General features: G+C 50.4%; 1 protein-coding gene across 5 annotated transcripts in view; it reads right to left on the reverse strand.

The window, feature by feature from the left end:
- The window catches only part of PACSIN1 (protein kinase C and casein kinase substrate in neurons 1), a 363,469-nt gene that overhangs the window by 37,023 nt on the left and 303,919 nt on the right, over window positions 1-22,527 (reverse strand). For all 5 annotated transcript variants that reach the window (XM_069633503.1, XM_069633506.1, XM_069633504.1 and 2 more), the window contains one exon: window positions 8,355-8,475. In XM_069633503.1, coding sequence (XP_069489604.1) covers window positions 8,355-8,475 — 121 coding nt within the window. The remainder of the gene's footprint in view (window positions 1-8,354; window positions 8,476-22,527) is intronic.

Here is a 22,527-nt window from a genome sequence, read left to right on the forward strand (position 1 = left end):
AACGTGAGGTGCGCCGGACCAGAGCACAAAGCTCCGGTCCAGCAGATAAGTGCAGAGGGAGGGGTAGGAGAAGGGGTATGGTTTGTTTTTGGAAGGGTTTGGGGGTGGGGAGGCAACAGGGAGAGGATTCCTGTTGCCTCCCCACATTCAAAAACAAATTGCACCACGCGGGAAAGGGCCTCGGGTGGCTGGAAACAGCCGGCGTGGAATGTGTATTCTTGCCCCCTGCTGCAGCCACCTGATTGGCTGAGCGCCCTTCCCCATGTGCGAATGGAAGTTCTACAAGGCACTTTATTCTACAAGGAGATTGGCTGCGCTTATTGCACGATTTAAATCTCGGGAGGAAAAGAAATCCAACATGGCCACCACCATAGGCACCATAGAATTTCTATGGTGGCTGGGAGCTTCAGGTGCGCCAGACCGGAGCACAAAGCTTCAGTCCAGCAGGTAAGTGGGGTGGGAGGGGTAAGGAAGGGGTATGGTTTCTTTTGGGAGGGCTGGGGAGGCAACGGAGAGGCTCCCTGTTGCCTCCCCACATCAAAAACAAAATCGCGCCACGCGTGGAGGGGCCTTGGGTGGCTGGAAACAGAGGCTAGAGAATGTGTATTCTTGCCCCCTGCTCCAGCCACCTGATTGGTTGAGCGTCATTCCCCAGGTGCTAATAGAAGTTCTACAAGGCACTTTATCCGCGCTCCTCAGCAAACATTAGTATGCTAGCCCATCCTGATAGTTTCTTCTATTAGATAAGGGGTGCTGAGCCTGCACCTCTCTAGATGTCTGGACTGCAACACCATGACTACTCATCATTGACAATGCTGCCTAGGGCTAATGCAAGTTGTAGTCCATAATGTCTGGAGAGCCAAAGGTTGAAGATCTCTGTCTGAGATCATTCCTTTTCTGTTGCTTTGGAATCCTAAGCTGACAACCCTGGAGCAGGCGGGGACCGCAGCCCAAGCACTGCTCCCAGTCCCTGCCTACTCCCTTGCTTCATCTAGGGATGGAAATGAAGATGTGTTGAGCAGGAGCTAAAAGCAGCTCCCGGCCATCTGGCATCACCCAGTAAGCAGGAGCTGCCTCTGGGAGGCGTGCACAGCATGAAGCATTGAAAAGCAACGCCTGGAAGGGCATCACCCAGTAAGCAGGAGCTGCCTCTGGGGGGCGTGCATAGAAGTAACGCCTGGAAGGGCATCACCCAGTAAGCAGGAGCTGCCTCTGGGGGGCGTGCATAGAAGTAACGCCTGGAAGGGCATCACCCAGTAAGCAGGCGCTGCCTCTGGGGGGCGAGCACAGCATGAAGCATTGAAAAGCAACGCCTGGAAGGGCATCACCCAGTAAGCAGGAGCAGCATGAGACACTGAAAAGCAACGCCTGGAAGGGCATCACCCCGTAAGCAGGCGCTGCCTCTGGGGGTCGTGCACAGCACGAAGCACTGAAAAGCAACGCCTGGAAGGGCATCACCCCGTAAGCAGGCGCTGCCTCTGGGGGGCGTGCATAGAAGTAACGCCTGGAAGGGCATCACCCAGTAAGCAGGCGCTGCCTCTGGGGGGCGTGCATAGAAGCATCGCCTGGAAGGGCATCACCCAGTAAGCAGGCGCTGCCTCTGGGGGGCGTGCACAGCATGAGACACTGAAAAGCAATGCCTGGAAGGGCATCACCCAGTAAGCAGGAGCAGCATGAGACACTGAAAAGCAACGCCTGGAAGGGCATCACCCCGTAAGCAGGCGCTGCCTCTGGGGGTCGTGCACAGCACGAAGCACTGAAAAGCAACGCCTGGAAGGGCATCACCCCGTAAGCAGGCGCTGCCTCTGGGGGGCGTGCATAGAAGTAACGCCTGGAAGGGCATCACCCAGTAAGCAGGCGCTGCCTCTGGGGGGCGTGCATAGAAGCATCGCCTGGAAGGGCATCATCCAGTAAGCAGGCGCTGCCTCTGGGGGACGTGCATAGAAGCAACGCCTGGAAGGGCATCACCCAGTAAGCAGGAGCTGCCTCTGGGGGGCGTGCATAGAAGTAACGCCTGGAAGGGCATCACCCAGTAAGCAGGCGCTGCCTCTGGGGGGCGTGCACAGCATGAGACACTGAAAAGCAATGCCTGGAAGGGCATCACCCAGTAAGCAGGCGCTGCCTCTGGGGGGCGTGCATAGAAGCAACGCCTGGAAGGGCATCACCCAGTAAGCAGCCGCTGCCTCTGGGGGGCGTGCATAGAAGCATCGCCTGGAAGGGCATCACCCAGTAAGCAGGCGCTGCCTCTGGGGGGCGTGCATAGAAGCAACGCCTGGAAGGGCATCACCCAGTAAGCAGGCGCTGCCTCTGGGGGGCGTGCATAGAAGTAACGCCTGGAAGGGCATCACCCAGTAAGCAGGAGCTGCCTCTGGGGGGCGTGCACAGCACGAGACACTGAAAAGCAATGCCTGGAAGGGCATCACCCAGTAAACAGGCGCTGCCTCTGGGAGGCGTGCACAGCATGAGACACTGAAAAGCAATGCCTGGAAGGGCATCACCCAGTAAGCAGGCGCTGCCTCTGGGGGGCGTGCATAGAAGCAACGCCTGGAAGGGCATCACCCAGTAAGCAGGCGCTGCCTCTGGGAGGCGTGCACAGCATGAGACACTGAAAAGCAATGCCTGGAGGGCATCACCCAGTAAGCAGGCGCTGCCTCTGGGAGGCGTGCACAGCACGAGACACTGAAAAGCAATGCCTGGAAGGGCATCACCCAGTAAGCAGGCGCTGCCTCTGGGAGGCGTGCACAGCACGAGACACTGAAAAGCAATTCCTGGAAGGGCATCACCCAGTAAGCAGGAGCAACATCTGGGGGGGGCGTGCATAGCACGAGACACTGAAAAGCAACGCCCGGAAGGGCATCACCCAGTAAGCAGGCGCTGCCTCTGGTGGGCGTGCATAGAAGTAACGCCTGGAAGGGCATCACCCAGTAAGCAGGCGCTGCCTCTGGGGGGCGTGCATAGAAGTAACGCCTGGAAGGGCATCACCCAGTAAGCAGGCGCTGCCTCTGGGGGGCGTGCATAGAAGTAACGCCTGGAAGGGCATCACCCAGTAAGCAGGAGCTGCCTCTGGGGGGCGTGCACAGCATGAGACACTGAAAAGCAATGCCTGGAAGGGCATCACCCAGTAAGCAGGCGCTGCCTCTGGGGGGCGTGCATAGAAGTAACGCCTGGAAGGGCATCACCCAGTAAGCAGGCGCTGCCTCTGGGGGGCGTGCATAGAAGTAAGGCCTGAAGGGCATCACCCAGTAAGCAGGCGCTGCCTCTGGGGGGCGTGCATAGAAGTAACGCCTGGAAGGGCATCACCCAGTAAGCAGGCGCTGCCTCTGGGGGGCGTGCATAGAAGTAACGCCTGGAAGGGCATCACCCAGTAAGCAGGCGCTGCCTCTGGGGGGCGTGCATAGAAGTAACGCCTGGAAGGGCATCACCCAATAAGCAGGCGCTGCCTCTGGGGGGCGTGCATAGAAGTAACGCCTGGAAGGGCATCACCCAGTAAGCAGGAGCTGCCTCTGGGGGGCGTGCACAGCACGAGACACTGAAAAGCAATGCCTGGAAGGGCATCACCCAGTAAGCAGGCGCTGCCTCTGGGAGGCGTGCACAGCATGAGACACTGAAAAGCAATGCCTGGAAGGGCATCACCCAGTAAGCAGGCGCTGCCTCTGGGGGGCGTGCATAGAAGCAACGCCTGGAAGGGCATCACCCAGTAAGCAGGCGCTGCCTCTGGGGGGCGTGCATAGAAGTAACGCCTGGAAGGGCATCACCCAGTAAGCAGGCGCTGCCTCTGGGGGGGCGTGCACAGCACGAGACACTGAAAAGCAAGGCGCTGCCTCTGGGGGGCGTGCATAGAAGCAACGCCTGGAAGGGCATCACCCAGTAAGCAGGCGCTGCCTCTGGGGGGCGTGCATAGAAGCATCGCCTGGAAGGCATCACCCAGTAAGCAGGCGCTGCCTCTGGGGGGCGTGCATAGAAGCAACGCCTGGAAGGGCATCACCCAGTAAGCAGGCGCTGCCTCTGGCGGGCGTGCATAGAAGCAACGCCTGGAAGGGCATCACCCAGTAAGCAGGCGCTGCCTCTGGGGGGCGTGCATAGAAGTAACGCCTGAAAGGGCATCACCCAGTAAGTAGGCGCTGCCTCTGGGGGGCGTGCATAGAAGTAACGCCTGGAAGGGCATCACCCAATAAGCAGGCGCTGCCTCTGGGGGGCGTGCATAGAAGTAACGCCTGGAAGGGCATCACCCAGTAAGCAGGAGCTGCCTCTGGGGGGCGTGCACAGCACGAGACACTGAAAAGCATTGCCTGGAAGGGCATCACCCAGTAAGCAGGCGCTGCCTCTGGGGGGCGTGCATAGAAGTAACGCCTGGAAGGGCATCACCCAGTAAGCAGGAGCTGCCTCTGGGGGGCGTGCACAGCACGAGACACTGAAAAGCAACGCCTGGAAGGGCATCACCCAGTAAGCAGGCGCTGCCTCTGGGGGGCGTGCATAGAAGTAACGCCTGGAAGGGCATCACCCAGTAAGCAGGCGCTGCCTCTGGGGGGCGTGCATAGAAGTAACGCCTGGAAGGGCATCACCCAGTAAGCAGGCGCTGCCTCTGGGGGGCGTGCATAGAAGTAACGCCTGGAAGGGCATCACCCAGTAAGCAGGAGCTGCCTCTGGGGGGCGTGCACAGCACGAGACACTGAAAAGCAACGCCTGGAAGGGCATCACCCAGTAAGCAGGCGCTGCCTCTGGGGGGCGTGCATAGAAGTAACGCCTGGAAGGGCATCACCCAGTAAGCAGGCGCTGCCTCTGGGGGGCGTGCATAGAAGTAACGCCTGGAAGGGCATCACCCAGTAAGCAGGCGCTGCCTCTGGGGGGCGTGCATAGAAGTAACGCCTGGAACGGCATCACCCAGTAAGCAGGCGCTGCCTCTGGGGGGCGTGCATAGAAGTAACGCCCGGAAGGGCATCACCCAGTAAGCAGGCGCTGCCTCTGGGGGGCGTGCATAGAAGTAACGCCTGGAAGGGCATCACCCAGTAAGCAGGAGCTGCCTCTGGGGGGCGTGCACAGCACGAGACACTGAAAAGCAACGCCTGGAAGGGCATCACCCAGTAAGCAGGCGCTGCCTCTGGGGGGCGTGCATAGAAGTAACGCCTGGAAGGGCATCACCCAGTAAGCAGGCGCTGCCTATGGGGGGCGTGCATAGAAGTAACGCCTGGAAGGGCATCACCCAGTAAGCAGGCGCTGCCTCTGGGGGGGCGTGCACAGCACGAGACACTGAAAAGCAACGCCTGGAAGGGCATCACCCAGTTAGCAGGGGGCGTGCACAGCATGAAGTACTGAAAAACAATGCCTGGAAGGGGTCGATTTAATAAAAAAAATAAAACAACCTGGGCACCCCTGCAAACCATTATTTTTCATCCTGCATCCCTAGAAAATGGGGAAATACCATGTCCAAATCGAGCCTGGTCCACCCCAAGAGGGGAAGGTGAGCTCTTCTGCACATCTCACAAGGGACCCTAGGCATGCTTTGGGAATGCGCGGGTGGGGGCCAGACCTGATTGGCATATGGTCTTTTCCCTTATGTAATGGCTTGGCAGGCTAAAAAACGATGGTCTGGAGGTTTGTCCGGAGCAATGCCAAAGGTTAGGATTAATTCAGAACCTTCCAGCCATTAAACGTCGGTTTTGCCAATCGCACCTTGAGTAGGGCAGGTATGCATGCCCAGATGTGGCTAAAGAGCGTGTGTTGCCTGTGAACCTAAGCTACACCTCGCTGGTGATGCCCAACCAGGGTGCAACATGCCTGGGGTTGCTTGGGGTCTCACGCAGAAGCAGGGTTGCGACCAAGCAGTATGGGCCGGACAGACCCTTTTATAGTGGCGTGGCATCATTCTTCTGTGCTCTCTCCCTTCTGTAATGTTGTGGCAGGCTGACAATGGATCATGGGAGTGTACGTATAAAACATTAGGGGGGGCACCACGTAATGAGAAACCATGGACTGGAGGGTTTCCCCAGGCAATGCCAGGGGTTATGATTAATTCAAAACCTTATATACTATATATATATATATATATATATATATATATATATGGTAATATACCTTTACATCAACATTCAATTCGACCCATTCACATACATAGCAGGCCATGAGATGGAATGTATAACTTAATGAATATGGCGTTAACCCCCCCCCCCGTTCTAAGGGCTGGAACGGGGGGTAACAGCCCGGCAGCCTGAGTTATCGCCCAGAGTGAAGCGAGGGCCAATAACGAGGGAACCTGTTACAACTGGACTGCCGGGACTCAGGGGGCTAGCTAGCCTATTGGTTGCAGCCCCTGAGCTTCTATCTGGGGATACAACCAAAACCCCCAGGGCCATGCTCGCCCCCCCCCCCCGTCCCCTCCCCCGGTTCTCCCTAGTGATGCCTCTGAATGTAACGAGCAAGCAGAGACAGAAACCTTGGACGTTTACTAAATTCCCTAGAAGGCGCACAGAGTGGAAAATCCAGCCCACTTGTTATACATACCCTGGCCTCCAAAACCTCTATTTATGATGCAGGCGAAGAGGCTTGCACCTCTGTGGACTCCGCCTTTTATCTTTTCACTAGTAAAAGTCTGGTGGAATCCATAACGAGCCATGGTCATGCCAGCTGCCATGCATGTAATTGGCAGCTGGCCTTACTGCTTCTTTCCTGGTCAGGGTTAGAAAAGAAGCGCGAGAACCTGGGACCATCCAGATGCCTATGCCTTTTTTGCACTTCTGGCAGAAAAGAATACAAACTCTGCAGAGAATTGCGGCACAGGGGATCACATTCGCGCTCCATTCCGGGGGCGTGAACTCCTTGCATTAAATGAGCCTGCCTCTCCACTTCTGCCGAAAGTCTCTTCGGAGTATGCTTGAAAATGATGTTCTGTCGCTGCTCGTCAACTACTCCCTCATCGGAAACGATCTGGGGCTATGCTTATGTCGGGACTATCTGGGCTCGGGGCTAGCTAGCCTTTTCGTTGTAGCTCCTGAGCTTCTAACCGAGGCTACAACCAACAGACCCGGGGCTGTAGCCTCCCGAGCCTCACTAGCGACACCTGCGCCCCTGAATATCATGTTGTGAAATTTGGATGCACTGGTCTCTTCCTGAATTGTGTTGGTCCTCTTTAGGACGCTGGGTGTGTCAATCTTAACCCCACCCCCTTTCACCCAGTCTACAGATAACATTTATGCACCCTGTCTGCAATGGCTTGTGGGATGGACATTTCTGGTTGGTTCCGCTATCTCTAACCTTCTAGAGGGGTATCCCAGTGATGCCTCACCGTGACATGATGGGACAGGGTATTGCACCCTCAATTTGCCAACTACTTGCACCGCTCCTTGTGTGCCCCAGCTTTCCTCTTCCTCTCACTGATGCTTTTCACACAGTCTAGCCACTTTGAACCTATCCAAAAAAACGAAAACCTCTAATTTTGGGTGGCCTTGAAAGTCTGGCCTCCGTACCTGTGCCCCTCTACAGGATTTCTGCCCCCTAAATTCAGTACTGTCACAGTTGACTTCATTAAAGAAAGCGGCCATCTCCTAGAATACTCTTTCAGCTTTGCCATTTCTTCTCCCCTTTAAAGCCTCTTGTACTTACATTTACTTAGAATGTCGCCTGTTCGGGGAGGTATTTTAGGGACAGGGGTAATGCCGAAACCTCACACATGAAGAACATCAACAGGTATGATTGCCTACTTATTCCCAAGGGTGTATGAGGTCTATGTACTTGTATGTAATGTGCTTGCCAGGACATTAGGACGTGGGCATGGAATGTTGGGCTGGAATGCTGGTCGTGATTGAGTGAGTGTTTCCGTGAGTGTCAGTTGGATGGGAGGTGGCTGGTGTCTGGATGGGCTAGCGCCTGTCTGCACCAGAACCAGATCTCGTCAGTCCACCACCCTGAATATTTAATCGATCTAATCTAACAATATAATAAAAGGCCAGATGTATGTTTGTCCGATGCAGTAGCTTTGCCTGTTGTCACCGCTAGAGGGAGCTCTTGGCTTAGGATTTATAGAAACAATGCCAAGTCGCTTAACTTCACCTGTTGTCACCGCTAGAGGGAGCTGTTGGCTTAAGAAATATAGTGGTCCTACTTTGCGAATGAAAACCTGCACTTTGGCCAGTGTACACAGGCCTGTACACTAGTTTAGTTATAAAAGCCTATTTTGTGCAGTCCCAGCAGCCGCACACACCACTCCAAATTCCCACCTAAATCAAGGGCGACTCAGAGCCACAGGTCCCACAAAGAGTGAAGGGCCTGGTAACTTTGTAACAAACAATTCTGGGAAGCGTAGGCCTGGCCAGCTACCCCAGAGCGCGGCTGCGGGCCGGTTTAACGGATGTTGTGCCCACCTCAAGCTGCGGCCAGTTCATGTGCATCCCTGGTCCATGAGTGTTCCGGAACCACTTGAGGTCCTCCTGGACGTCTGCTGAGCGGATCGATTGCTCCAGCTCCCGGTACACCAGTGCATAACTGCAAGACACAATGCAGGCCACAGTTTTTTTTTTATCTACAATAGCTTCAAATGCTGAGAGACAGTGGTAAAGGTGGACAAAAATAAATAGTGGAACTATGTTCCCCGGTGGCCTGCCCCGCACCCCACAAACTGCATCGCCACCCCCCATCGCACGCACAATCCAAACCACCAAACAAACACACCTGCCGTTTAAGGGAATATTCAGTGCCGCGCACTGAAGTGCAAGTTCCAACTTCTTCCTACACTTTTATTTTAAAATAAAAATATTTCGGAATGATTTATTTTCTAAATAAAAGTATAGGAACAGTACATCTTTATTTTATTTTTTTTAAGTAAGGGAGCAGTGCCCCCGACTGCTCCTGCCCACTTCGACCACCTCTTAGAGAGAACGCACTCTCCACAGGTTTATGTGCAATGCAAACCAGTGCACGTTCAGCTGGTATTTATTACCCACTCGTGCCGAAGGCAATTTCACGGTTTTCATTTTTTGCTACCACATACCTGTAGATGGTAAGTTGGGGTAAGGTATATAGAAGCAGTGGGGCATTGCGAGGGGTTTCCCCCTGCTGTTTGCGGTAAAAAAAGCGGCAAAATCGTCCCAAAAATTTGGCGAAATTGCCATTCGGCAAAAAAACAAAAAACAAATAAAATGGAACCATTCATAGATTATATTGAATTTACATTTTGGCTCATTAGCAAAATCCGGATATGGGAACTATGGCCCAAAGCCTTATTTGTAATACTCTGAACATTTGCTCAACAATAGAGGCAACCCGATAAAACTAACGCCGTGAACTGTTTTAGCACCACACATGAGTGACAAATGCAATTATTGGTTTTGCTGGCTGGTATGAGAAAAAAGGAAGCACTTGTTCAATTTGTGCGGCATGTAGAATGCAGCCACGTGCTTTACCGCAAACCCCAGTCCGCTGAAAAATCGAGAATTACTTTGCGCGTTTCTTTTGCTATAAGGTAAAAAAAAAATACACCACCACCTCACCCCTATCCTTATCAACATGGCTTACACTGCATGTATGGGTGGAACCGGTTTGCTCGATTTATTTTCAAGCAAATGTGTTTTGCATTTTTGCTGCTCCAGGGCACATCATTTAAATTAGATGCTCAGTTTGGAAGCGTAGAAAGTTTACTAAAGACAAGGGCTCCACCCAGTGGCTAATTCTGACAATGCCTCATGTGATTGGGGAAATCAACAAACGTTTCCAATGATTTATCTTTGCCACAGCACAGAGAATGTAATGTGGGAGAACACAAGGCTGTCTGAGGGAACCGGCGGAACAGCGAGGGGTGTTTTTCGAATCCTCCAGGCTGGGTGGGCGTCAAGGCTAGTGTGGGAAGGGAAGCGGCAGGAGGATTGGGGGCGAGCTGCATGGTGTGAACGGACATTGCAATACTTCATCAAGTGTGAGACTTGTCAGTGCTGGGTAGTACACCGCTGGGCTGCAGAATTTGTTTTACTAGTTTATTCCAATAATTTTTTTAAGAACGCCTCCAGGAGTGTCTATTTACACACATGACCAAGGACGGCCGTTTGGTTGGGATCAGGAAGTTTCCAGCAGGAGACGATATGCCTAATATTGGGAACCAGAAGACCATCATATGTGATGTAATATGGCATTTGTATAGCACCTAGTGCCCTTGGTATGGCTTCAAAGCGCTGTGGGTGAATGCCCTTGGAGAACCGAAGTCCGAGGGATAAGAGAGAGGTTGGTCAGAGGAAACTAGAATGCTTGTGTGCACTGTAGCCAGTGCGAGGTGGGTAGGGCTGGCTAAGTCCCTGCCACAGACGCATGTAGAACTGGCTTGTGGATGGGTGCTGTGAAGGCTGTCGGGAGAGTGAGCCATTCAAGGTCCAGCTAGACCGAATTTTTGCCATGGGACTTAACTGCATTCTAGTGGCAGAGGTGATGTGCCATATGAGATCAAGTAGCAGGTGATTGCAGATGTGTGTGGCTGGGCGGCCGTGACTTGGGAGGGATATGGCTAACTTCCTTTAAGATGGAGTGTGATACGTACCCGTGAGTCACAGCGGTTTACTTGTTTCGTTGACGGAGTGCAGGTCCTGTCATGCGGGTCTATGGGAATCCCTTATTTGCATGCTCAGTACTTTCTTGAAGTCTCCTCATCTGGCTCTTCGATGCCCCCGCCTACCTGTTTGGGGGTGTGGTTCACCCGAGAGGTGGATTAGGTCAGTCAGGACGCAGGTGGGAAGAGCCAGGTCTTAAGTGCCTTCCTGAAGACTAGGTGATCCTCTATATTGCGGATATTAAAAGGGATAGAGTTCCATACTGTGGGTGGACAGAGACGGCGCATCCCCCTATTCTGGTCGATTTGGTGGAAGGGATGACAAGGAGGAGAGCGGTGCCTGATCTCAGGTTTCTGTTGGGTCTGTAGGGAGTGAACTTGTGTTGTGGATATTCTGGGCCTGTGTTGTGCAGAGCAAGGTGGGTGATGCACATAGCCTTGAAGGTGGACAGTCGCCCGACAGGTAGCCAGTGCAGGACATGGAGGGCGGGTGTGATGTGCTCTCTAGGTTCTAGGGTCAGGATGACCCTGGCTGCAGTGTTTTGTAACCTGTTGGGGTTTCCTGAGTTGAGATGCACGGGCGCCCAGGTATACGGAGGTGGCATAGTCTAGGCGAGAGAGGACGATGGTCGTGATTGCGGCAACTCTTTGAGGGCAGCTGAGGTAGGGGAAGAAGCGTCAGAGAATGCCTAGGTGAAGATAGCACGATTGTGACAGAGTTGATGTGATGTGATAGTGTCAGATCTGCATCCAGGGTGCATCCAACGTTCTTTACTGTGCTGGAGGAAGGGTGAGGGGCCACGGGAGGAGAGCCAAGGGATGGGTTTGGGGGAAGAGGGAAGTCGTCCTGCAGATCATGATTTCAGTTTTTCTGGGCTTGAGAAGGAGGTGGTTGGCTGTCATTGAGTAGGCAATTTCTGTGAGGCATTAGGCAAGGTCGGGGGAGGGGTTGAAGGTGTCTTTTGGGATCTTGAAGATGTTTTGGGTGTCATGTGTGTAGTTGTAGCAGGTCAGGCCATGCGAACAGATAAAAGCAGGGAGGGGGCTTAGGTAGAGGTGATAAGAGAGATGCTCTGTGATACTCTATTGGTGACAGAGGACGGATTTGAGAAGGGAGGCATGTAAGTGATTTGGTATCTGTGGGTGAGGACGGGCTATATCCACTTCATTGCTGCATCCCTGATGCTGAGTGGAGTCTGTCCGTAGTGGGTGCGGAGGTCAATGGTGCCAGAGACCGCTGAGAGGTGGAGAGGATCAGTGCGGCACAACCTTCCCCGAGTTTCTTTTGAAATTATCTCAGATGGAGACTAAGGATGATTCAGTTCCTCTTAGGGGTCTGAAGCCGGATTGGGTGGGGTCGAGGAGGGGGTTAGATTCGGAGAAAAGGCATCGCTGGGAGCAGGCAGTTTGTTCAATTAGTTTGGCTATAAATCAGTTGTTTGAGATGGGTCTGTAGTTGGCCATAAAGAACAGTGTCTAGGGAGGTTATTTTGAGCAGGGCTTAGATGTGCAATGTCTTGAAGACTGCTGGGAATGTGCAAGAAGTGAGGGATGTGTTAATGATGGATCTTGCAATGCTGCGGGCACAGGTCGAGGAAAGGATGCCTTTTAGGAGAGAAGGAGGGCAGGGATTTCCAGGAGATCCTGAAGGATGGGCGCCGGCTATTAGCTTAAGGAATTCAGAATGGGGGATGGGAGAGAAGGTAGAGAAGAGGACACAGGTGGTTGGAGGGTCTGTGAGCACAAGCGAGGGCGCAATGGAGCGGCGTGGGAGCACTGTCAATTTATAGCCCACGGTGCATTTATTTTCTGCAGCTATGTTGTGTAAGCGATCAGAGAGTGCCACTGATTGCTTGGGAGTGGGGTTGGGTGGTGGAAGTGTAGAGCCCTCATTTACCCATCTCTGATGATCTGAGATGATCTTGTGGACTTCCCTGCTGGTGTTAGGGGCATTGGAGATTCTCTTCCAGTAGAAGGATTTCTTGGCCTTCCGAATCTCTGTCCTGTAGGATTTGTTCTGTTGGGCGTATGCAGGTGTATTCTGAGGTGATGGGTCAGCCTGCCATCTGCTTTCCAAGATGTGGTTTTGGGTTTTGATGAATTTAAGGATAGTGGTGAACCATCTGGAGGAGGATCTGAAGGGGGAAAGCGGTCTTGGAGATTTGGAAAACCATTGATCAAAATGGCTGAAGGAGAGTTGACCTACCAGGGGCAGGGAGGGTAACTGTGTGCCTAATCATGGACTGGGGAACTGTAAAACTAATCTTGGGAGCTAGGGTATGCCTAATCTTGGGAATGAGAAGACCATGCACCCGATCATGGGAACTAGGGTCTATGGGTTTCATCACAAGTTGAACGGAGTGGTAAAATGCAGTAGTACTGAAAATACCGCTGCATTTACCACTCCGCCCAATCTGGAGTTGGGCGTAAAGTGGGAGTTTTACCTCCAGCTTTTTGCTGCAGGTAAAAATGTCCACTTTCCACCCGTTTTCAGCACTATTAGTGCTGTGATAATTACGCCGGCACTAATAGTTCCAAGAAACCCCCATTGGGTCCAGAGGACCCAATGGGAATGGGGATTCACCTCTACAACGCAACTCGGGATCCGGTGCAAATTGCGCTGGACCAAGTTGCAGTAACGCCAATAGTGGTGGCCGGTATCCCGGCGCAATTAGTGCCGAGATACCGCCCAACCCCGGATAAGGGCCTGTATGCCTAACCTTGGGAACCAGAAGACCATGCACCCGATCATGGGAACTAGGGGACTGTATGCCCAATCTTGGGAATCTGAAGAGCATGCACCCGATCATGGGAACTAGGGGACTGTATGCCTAATCTTGGGAATCTGAAGAGCATGCACCCGATCATGGGAACTAGGGGACTGTATGCCTAATCTTGGGAATCTGAAGAGCATGCACCCGATCATGGGAACTAGGAGACTGTATGCCTAATCTTGGGAATCTGAAGAGCATGCACCCGATCATGGGAACTAGGAGACTATGGGCCTCATTACACGGTAGGCGGTAAGGGTTTACCGGTACCGGTAAGCCCTTACCGCCTTACTACGAGTTCCATTTGCGGGACCCGACCTTACCAGCTGGTTTTACCAGCCGTTAAAGTAGGGTGCCGCAAAGGGACCTTGGTGCTAATTACGGTACTGCAATTTGCGGTACCGTAATTAGCTCCTTCCCCATTCCCATTATGCCCTATGGGGGCAAAAATGGGAATGGGGAAGTGCCTTGGTGAATGGGGAATTACCGCCCCCGCTCACCTTGGAGTAGGGCGGTAATTCCGCCATCCACCAAGGCGGACACGGTAAAATACCGGCAGCAACCATGGCGCTAATAGCGCCATGGTTACCGCCTACCGTGTAATGAGGCCCTATATGCCTAATCGTGAGAACCAGGCAACTGTATGCCTAACCTTGCGAACCAGAAGACCATTCACCCAATCATGGGAACTAGGAGACTGTATGCCTAACCTTGGGAACCAGAAGACCATGCACCCGATCATGGAAATTAGGCGACTGTATGCCTAATCTTGGGAATCTGAAGAGCATGCACCCGATCATGGGAACTAGGGGACTGTATGCCTAATCTTGGGAACCAGAAGACCATGCACCCGATCATGGGAACTAGGGGACTGTATGCCTAATCTTGGGAATCTGAAGAGCATGCACCCGATCATGGGAACTAGGGGACTGTATGCCCAATCTTGGGAATCTGAAGAGCATGCACCCGATCATAGGAACTAGGGGACTGTATGCCTAATCTTGGGAATCTGAAGAGCATGCACCCAATCATGGGAACTAGGAGACTGTATGCCTAATCTTGGGAATGAGAAGATCATGCACCTGATCATGGGAACTAGGAGACTGTATGCCTAATCTTGGGAATGAGAAGATCATGCACCTGATCATGGGAACTAGGAGACTGTATGCCTAATCTTGGGAATCTGAAGAGCATGCACCTGATCATGGGAACTAGGAGACTGTATGCCTAATCTTGGGAATGAGAAGACCATGCACCAAATCATGGGAACTAGGAGACTGTATGCCTAACCTTGCGAACCAGAAGACCATTCACCCAATCATGGGAACTAGGAGACTGTATGCCTAACCTTGGGAACCAGAAGACCATGCACCCAATCATGGGAACTAGGAGACTGTATGCCTAACCTTGGGAACCAGAAGACCATGCACCCGATCATGGGAACTAGGGGACTGTATGCCTAACCTTGGGAACCAGAAGACCATGCACCCGATCATGGGAACTAGGGGACTGTATGCCTAATCTTGGGAGACAGAAGACCATTCACCCAATCATGGGAACTAGGAGACTGTATGCCTAATCTTGGGAACCAGAAGACCATTCACCCAATCATGGGAACTAGGAGACTGTATGCCTAATCTTGGGAATCTGAAGACCATGCACCCGATCATGGGAACTAGGAGACTGTATGCCTAATCTTGGGAATGAGAAGATCATGCACCCAATCATGGGAACTAGGAGACTGTATGCCTAACCTTGGGAACCAGAAGACCATTCACCCAATCATGGAAATTAGGCGACTGTATGGCTAATCTTGTGAATGAGAAGATCATGCACCTGATCATGGGAACTAGGAGACTGTATGCCTAACCTTGGGAACCAGAAGACCATTCACCCAATCATGGAAATTAGGCGACTGTATGCCTAATCTTGGGAATGAGAAGATCATGCACCTGATCATGGGAACTAGGAGACTGTATGCCTAACCTTGGGAACCAGAAGACCATTCACCCAATCATGGGAACTAGGGGACTGTATGCCTAATCTTGGGAACCAGAAGACCATTCACCCAATCATGGGAACTAGGAGACTGTATGCCTAATCTTGGGAATGAGAAGATCATGCACCTGATCATGGAAACTAGGCGACTGTATGCCTAATCTTGGGAATGAGAAGATCATGCACCTGATCATGGGAACTAGGAGACTGTATGCCTAACCTTGGGAACCAGAAGACCATTCACCCAATCATGGGAACTAGGAGACTGTATGCCTAATCTTGGGAACCAGAAGATCATGCACCTGATCATGGGAACTAGGAGACTGTATGCCTAATCTTGACACCAGGGAAGTGTATACATCATTTCGGAAAGCTGGGAATAATACAGCAACGTGTAAGGCACCAGGAGAATTAATGCCTATTCCTAGGACTCAAATGTTTGCATGATTTATGCTGGGAACCAAAAAGAACCCTGGAACCAATACTGTCTAAAAGGCCACTCTTCTCTTCACTGCATTGTTTGAATGTCTGTAAATACAGGTAAGGGTGCAACTGCATTAAAACAATTATTAGGGGTAATGTTTTAAGTCCAGGAGTGGGAAAAAGTTCAAGAACAATGTGTACAAGGATCATGGCAATGTTTACACTGCAAATTATTTTTAGTTGGACTTGCAGATGTAGTGTGAGGGAGAAGGGGATATATTTTCCACTTTCCCTTCCTGGTCTGTCAAACCCAGGCAATCTTCCACCAAACAAAACATTTCCACAAACCTTCGAGTAATGGACAATATTTTCCACTTTATGACATAGTTTAGGGTCAGTCAGAAAGCAAACAGCCTTTTTTATGACAGGAGGAGGTCTATCCATATTATTAGATTCACCATTAAGACTCACACACCCCTTCCCTGACTGACCGAGCAATAATGACCCACGGCAGGACTAGAAAGAATGGCCATTCGATGGGATTGAAACTAAGAATCATGAAGCAGAATTAGGATGTTTGACTCGCAGGCAAGATATTCTCTATAATGACAGCAAGCAAGGGTCTAGTAACTTTGATCTCCTGAGGAAGTAGCAATAATGACCCAAGGCAGGATTAGAAAGAATGGCCATTTGATGGGATTGAAATCATTAATCATGAAGCAGAATTAGGATGTTTGACCTGCAGGCAAGATATTCTCCATTATGACAGCAAGTAAGGGACTAGTAACTTTGACCTTTGGAGGCAGTAGCAATAATGACCATCAGGCCGGGTTAGAAATTCTGAGGAGTGGATTTGCTCAAATGATCAATCAATTGGCAGACGATGATTAGTTTTACTCTAACGCTGTATGAACAATAAAGACAATCACACTGGATGAGGCATAAGGATCTCATGCAGGATTAGCAATAACAACAAAATGACAGCTCAGACATTGTGTAACTCATGTATGCAAGCCATCCAACCAGTCATGCACCTCAATGCTTTGGGTTTCCACTCTGGAAAATAGATGGGACTCTCCAACAGGTAAGTGCTAGTATTAGCAATCCCCTACATGCAATTACTACTTTTTCTAAAATGACCCCCTTCCTTTCTGTATTTTAATTAATACGCCTTTCCAATTTGACCTTTTTCATATGTGATATATGATATATGATAAGGCATTTCTAACGCGCCTATACACAAGTGTTTCAAGGCGCGACGAGGCAGGGAGGGGGGACCAAGGGGAAGACAGACAACGATCCTACTAGGCCAGGTGTCATTCAGATCGCGCAAGTGCAGGGGTAGGGGGAAGGGAGAGGTGCATGGGGAAGGGGAGGGGGGAAGTGCAGTACAAGGTAAGTAGAATAAATAAATAAAAGGGCAGCTGGTGGGATGTGCAAGGTAAGTGCAGAACAAGTGCTGGGAAGGGGGGGCTGTAGGGATACAGAGACAGTCCCGCAGTGCAGGGGTTGCCAGGGAGGCAGTGCAAGTGGAGAGTGGCTGGGCCCAGGACTGAGGTCGGTGAGAGTGGCCCAGTTGCAGATTCAGTGCAGTTTCAGCGAAGAATTAGCAGGGGAGAGGGAGAGAGAAACCAACGCTGATCTATGTAAAACGCATTCTACACAAGGTCCACTTTTTGGGATCACCCAATAATTGGTCCTGGATCTTAAGATCAAATGTGTTGATTCCCCTTGGGCAATGATAAAGCTCTTGGGTAAAAAGCATCAGTAGGATTTATTTTGTTGCCCTGATTGTGCGACGACAAAAATAAAATATGAAAAATAAAATAATGGCAGGCGTGGTGTGTAGCCATTTATTTTATTGGACAATAATATTCCCACAATTCATTTTAGAGCCCTCATCTGATGAAATGCCTGGACTTTTTATCTACCCCCAAACTCTCCCACCTCTGCTCTCCACCAACCACCTGTTATCAGCAATCTGCGTGGCCCAAAGCAATCTTTCTCTCCATCTCTACTTCCCTTTGCAATATCCTACTTGTGATAAGAAGCACGTTACTCACCTGTAACAGTAGTTTTGCAGCATGATCGGTGGAAAAAAATTATCCGATAATTGGACAGTCATTGTGGGATTACTATCAGGATCAGGAAAGCCACCCACATTGTTAAAAGTGGGGTTTGGCACGTGAAGAGTGTGCTATAGGACGTAGTAAATGGTGGTTAGGTCATGTGACTCAGAATTGGACAGTAGTAAGGAGAATGACATCGTAAAAAAAACTGGAAGAAGTGCACGGTAGACAAGTGGTGTGGCAAGTAGAATATCACAGCATTGATTCTTGTAAAATCTTGCCACAATCTCCATTCTGCATATGACTCACTAAAAATATTGCATAAGCACTAACTGCTCTGCACTGGTTCTCCCTGCCTGTTACTTCAGTCCCATGCCTAGACCACTCAAATTGCCCAACCATCAGCTCCCTGCGCGCACTGCTCCATAGCTGCCCCAGCCTACCATAAGTGGTATACCACAACTAACCATACAGTAATCCCCTCTCACACCAGCCATGCCTCCCTCAGCTATTATGCACCCCCCACTGAAAGTTAGGCTCACTACAGCGTGCCCCCCACTCTCATCCTTCACTATAACATCCACTAAATGTCTCCCTTCCTTTCACTCCAAACCTACCACAGTCAATGGTCACACAGACCTTGCCACCACCACACAACATATATCCCCCATTGAATGGATCACACGCTTTGCCTCTCACCCTACTCCATTGATTCCATGCCCCCTCAACATAAGAAACGCCCGACTAGGCTCTCGCCTCCACCTTAATGCTATGCCTCCTACCACATCCACCCCATTGAACGCTAACAGCACCGCTACCCCAGCAACGCTGCTCACCCCTCCAGCCAAAACTAAAACAAGGAAGAACACAGCACCCATCAATCTGCAATGCGCACTAATCAATGCAAAATCTCTCCCAGCACATACCACAGAAATTCACAACCTCATCACTAATCTCGACCTTGACATCCTAGCAGTCACTGAGACCTGGCTCCATGAAGCGGCTGGTCCCGCCCTTGCGCTAGCCCTCCCACAAGGACACTCCATCATCAGGAAAGACAGGCACACAACCAAAGGGGGTGGAGTAGCCCTCATAGTCAAAGATTGTCTAAAGATTAGACAAACTCCTTCCAACCTTGGAGAAAATACCGATTCCCTTACAGTTAAGATCTCCATCTCCTCCAACACCACTGTCACCCTACACTTAGTTTACCGGCCACCAGGCCCCATAGTAGACTTCCATGAGAATCTCATCCACCTCTAAGGTGAAAACATCAAAAACTCCACCAAAACATTTCTCCTAGGGGATTTCAACCTTGGAGTCAATGACCAAAAAGACAAACCATCCAAAGCCTTGGCCCAAGCATTACTGGAACTCTGCTTCCTTAAAAAAAATCATCACTCCCACACATTGTAAAGGATGCATCCTAGATTGGCTGGTAGACCATAACTGTGGTATAGAGCTCAAGCTCAGCTCTAACACCCCCACCCCATGGTCTGATGCCAGTTCACCTAAAAATCTGAACCCCACTCCACTGGCATTAGCTAGAAGTGCATGGAACCTTAACAAAGAAAGGAGCCTCCCACACCTTGACTCTCTAACACTTGACATCCCAACATCCTCAGACCCCACGGTACTGGCGGACATCTACAACGCCACTCTGACCACTGAGGTCAACACTATCGCACCCCTACAAAAGAAAAAAGAAAAAAAAAATCAAACACTGCAATACCTGGTTCTCTGCAGAATTGAAAGAACTGCTCACCCAAAAACGCAAAGCCCTAAAGAAGTGGCTATGCTCTCCAAAGGAAACCACGGTGGTCGGTCAAAAGGGCGAAAACAAAATCCCGAATAACAAAAATCTCGAAAAAAAAGGCCGAAAAAAAAAATATCGAATTTTTTTTTTTTTTATATATATGTATTTTTTGGATCAGGTAAGTAAAAAAAAGGGTTAAAATAAAAAAAAATAGAAAAAAAGGGGGCTTGGGGGGGGGGGGGGGAACCCCCCATTTCGAAAAAAAAACGTCATAAAAAAATTCGATATTTTTTTTTTCGGCCTTTTTTTCGTGATTTTTTTTTCGAGATTTCTAATTTCGGTTTTATGACCATAAACCGGAATCCACATCATCTTCCTACAAGACCTTAGCCACTCGCTACAAGCAATAATGACAGCCAAATCATCCTCCTACAAAGAACGCATTACCAACGCCACTTCCAATTCCAAGGAACTCTTTGCCATCTACAAAGAGCTATCCATCCCGCGACTAAATCACAGGAGATTGTCAAAGACAAAACCTGGCGTACCAGCGTACAGACAGCGCTGCTAAATAAAATTGAGTTACTACAAAAAAAAAATAGAAGAGCTTCACAACAACCTCTCCAAACTGACCACTCCTACCCCCAATCCAGACACCAAAAACACTCCTAACAACATAAAACTGTCACTGAATCTGAAGTCTTAGACATTGTCAACAAAATGAAGCCATCAAACTGCAAAGGTGATGCTTGCCCAGCCAAATTAATGAAAGATTGCGTGGAAACCCTTGCCCCTTTTCCGAAAACATTAATCAGTGCATCCTTCAAGACCAACTCAGTTCCCGATAGCCTTAAAGAAGCGTGGGTTCGCCCACTCCTAAAAAAAAACTCATTGGACCCTGAAATAGCCAACAACTACAGGCCTATCACCACCGTCCCTTTTCTGCTCAAAACCTCTGGACAAGGTGGCATACACGCAAATCCAGCAATTCCTGGAAGAAAATAAAATCCTAGGTAAAAGGCAATCAGGCTTCCGCCCGGGCCATGGAACAGAATCCACCCTCGTCGATCTTAAAATCCAATTGAGCGACATTATGGACAAAGGCAAACTGGAACTGCTCCTTCTGCTAGATCTCTTGGCTGCCTTTGATTTTGTAAACCACGATATTCTCAGTAAGCAACTATCAAATGCGGCCCACTTCTCCCCACAAGCCACAGCTTGGATCGAGTCACTCCTCAAAGGCAGACTCATGAGAGCATTCTCAGACTCTGCCTGCGCTTTTCCTACTACCATACACTGCAGAGTCCCACAAGGTCCGTGCACCGCCCCCACCCTCTACAACATTTTCACCCTCCCTCTCTTTAGCGACCTGGATCGTCGTGACATAGCCTACACAAACTATGCCGACGATACCCAAGTCCTTCTCCCCTTAACCGGCATCTACGAACAAGACGCCACAGCGCTAAGCAACATCTACACAGCCATACAAACATGGGTGGCAGCCAACGGCCTCTGTCTCAATGGTGATAAAACTGAGATACTTGTGGTAGGCACTAAAGAAACACTCAATAAACTCTCCCCACAATACACCACATTTAACATTGACAACACCATCATTACTGCTTCTACATCAGACAAATCCCTAGGGGTATACCTCGACTCCTCCCTGTCCATGACATGTCAGGTCAGCACCATAGCCAACTCCGCTGCCATCACCGCTACAATCATCAACGCTGTCAAGCCCTTCCTGTCTATCAAAAAACGCCTATCTATTGCCAGAGCTACAGTAGGCACCAAGCTCGACTACTGCAATGCACTCCTCCTTGGCACATCAGCAAAAAACATCAATGGGCTCCAGGTAATGCAAAACAATGCCCTCAGAGCAGCACTGAGCATTCCCAAAAGGGAACATGTCTCCCAGGCCAGAAAAGACGCTCACCTGTTACCTATCAGAGAACGCATCCTCTTTAAAACAATGGCCATCACACACAAGTGTCTGTCACTTAACGCTCCTCCCTACCTCTCAGAAAGGATCACCTGCAACCCCTCATCCAGACCCATCAGAATACATCTCGCCAATCAGATCCAGATCCCACTCTTCAAAAGGGTAAAAGCAGGAGGCTCCAGCTTCCAACATCTAGCCCCTAAGAACTGGAATGCCCTCCCCGCGGCACTCAGAAACGAAGAATCCTACAATGTTTTCCGCAAATTGCCAAAAACTAAACTGTTCAACTAACCTTGCCCCCACCTTGCATTTAAGATGCTGGCACTGCCAAAGGACACTGTACCTCCTGACCTTGGCAGTGAAAAAAAAAATGCAAATTTTTCTGTTATGTATATAATATATAAAATGTCCTGCTTTTCTGTACTGTTCTCATGTATGTAACAAGCTAATCTTCTGCAACAGCGCCACAATGCCTCAGGGTCGCTGTGCGCTTTACAAGTTCAAATAAATAAAAATAAATAAATAAATAAAAATGGTTCAAAGTGGAGATGGGTAGGTGGTAGGGTGGAGAGTGCTAAGCACGAAGCAAGAAACCAATTGCACATCTCTACCAGCATACAGTGGTAGGAAGCGCAATAGTGTAGTGTTAGAAGTGGCACAGTGGTGAGGGTAGAGAATAGCAAGGTGGTGTTGAGAACTGAATTGTGGTAGCTAGGATGCAAACACATTGGAAGACGTGGTCCGGGGTGGGTAGGCGGTGGGGATAAGAAGGTAACAGTCTTATGCAGGATGGGTGTTAGACGTAATGAAGGTATGGATGGTTACCCACCACCCACCAGAGGAGCAGGAGCTCCGGACCATGTCCCTGCAGGAGCAGAGGACCAACGAGGGCATCAGCTGTCCCCAAGCCCAAGCGCAGCATTTCTGGTAAGCGCTCGATCGACGCCGAAAATCGCCTGCAAAATGCGCATTTCGCCCGCGCTCCAGCATTAATTTATATTAATGACAACCTCGATCGTGGAGGCTTTGCCCACACTGCCCCA

Source organism: Ambystoma mexicanum, chromosome 13 (assembly GCF_040938575.1).
Source record: "Ambystoma mexicanum isolate Mex_15411 chromosome 13, UKY_AmexF1_1, whole genome shotgun sequence".
Lineage (NCBI taxonomy): Eukaryota > Metazoa > Chordata > Amphibia > Caudata > Ambystomatidae > Ambystoma > Ambystoma mexicanum.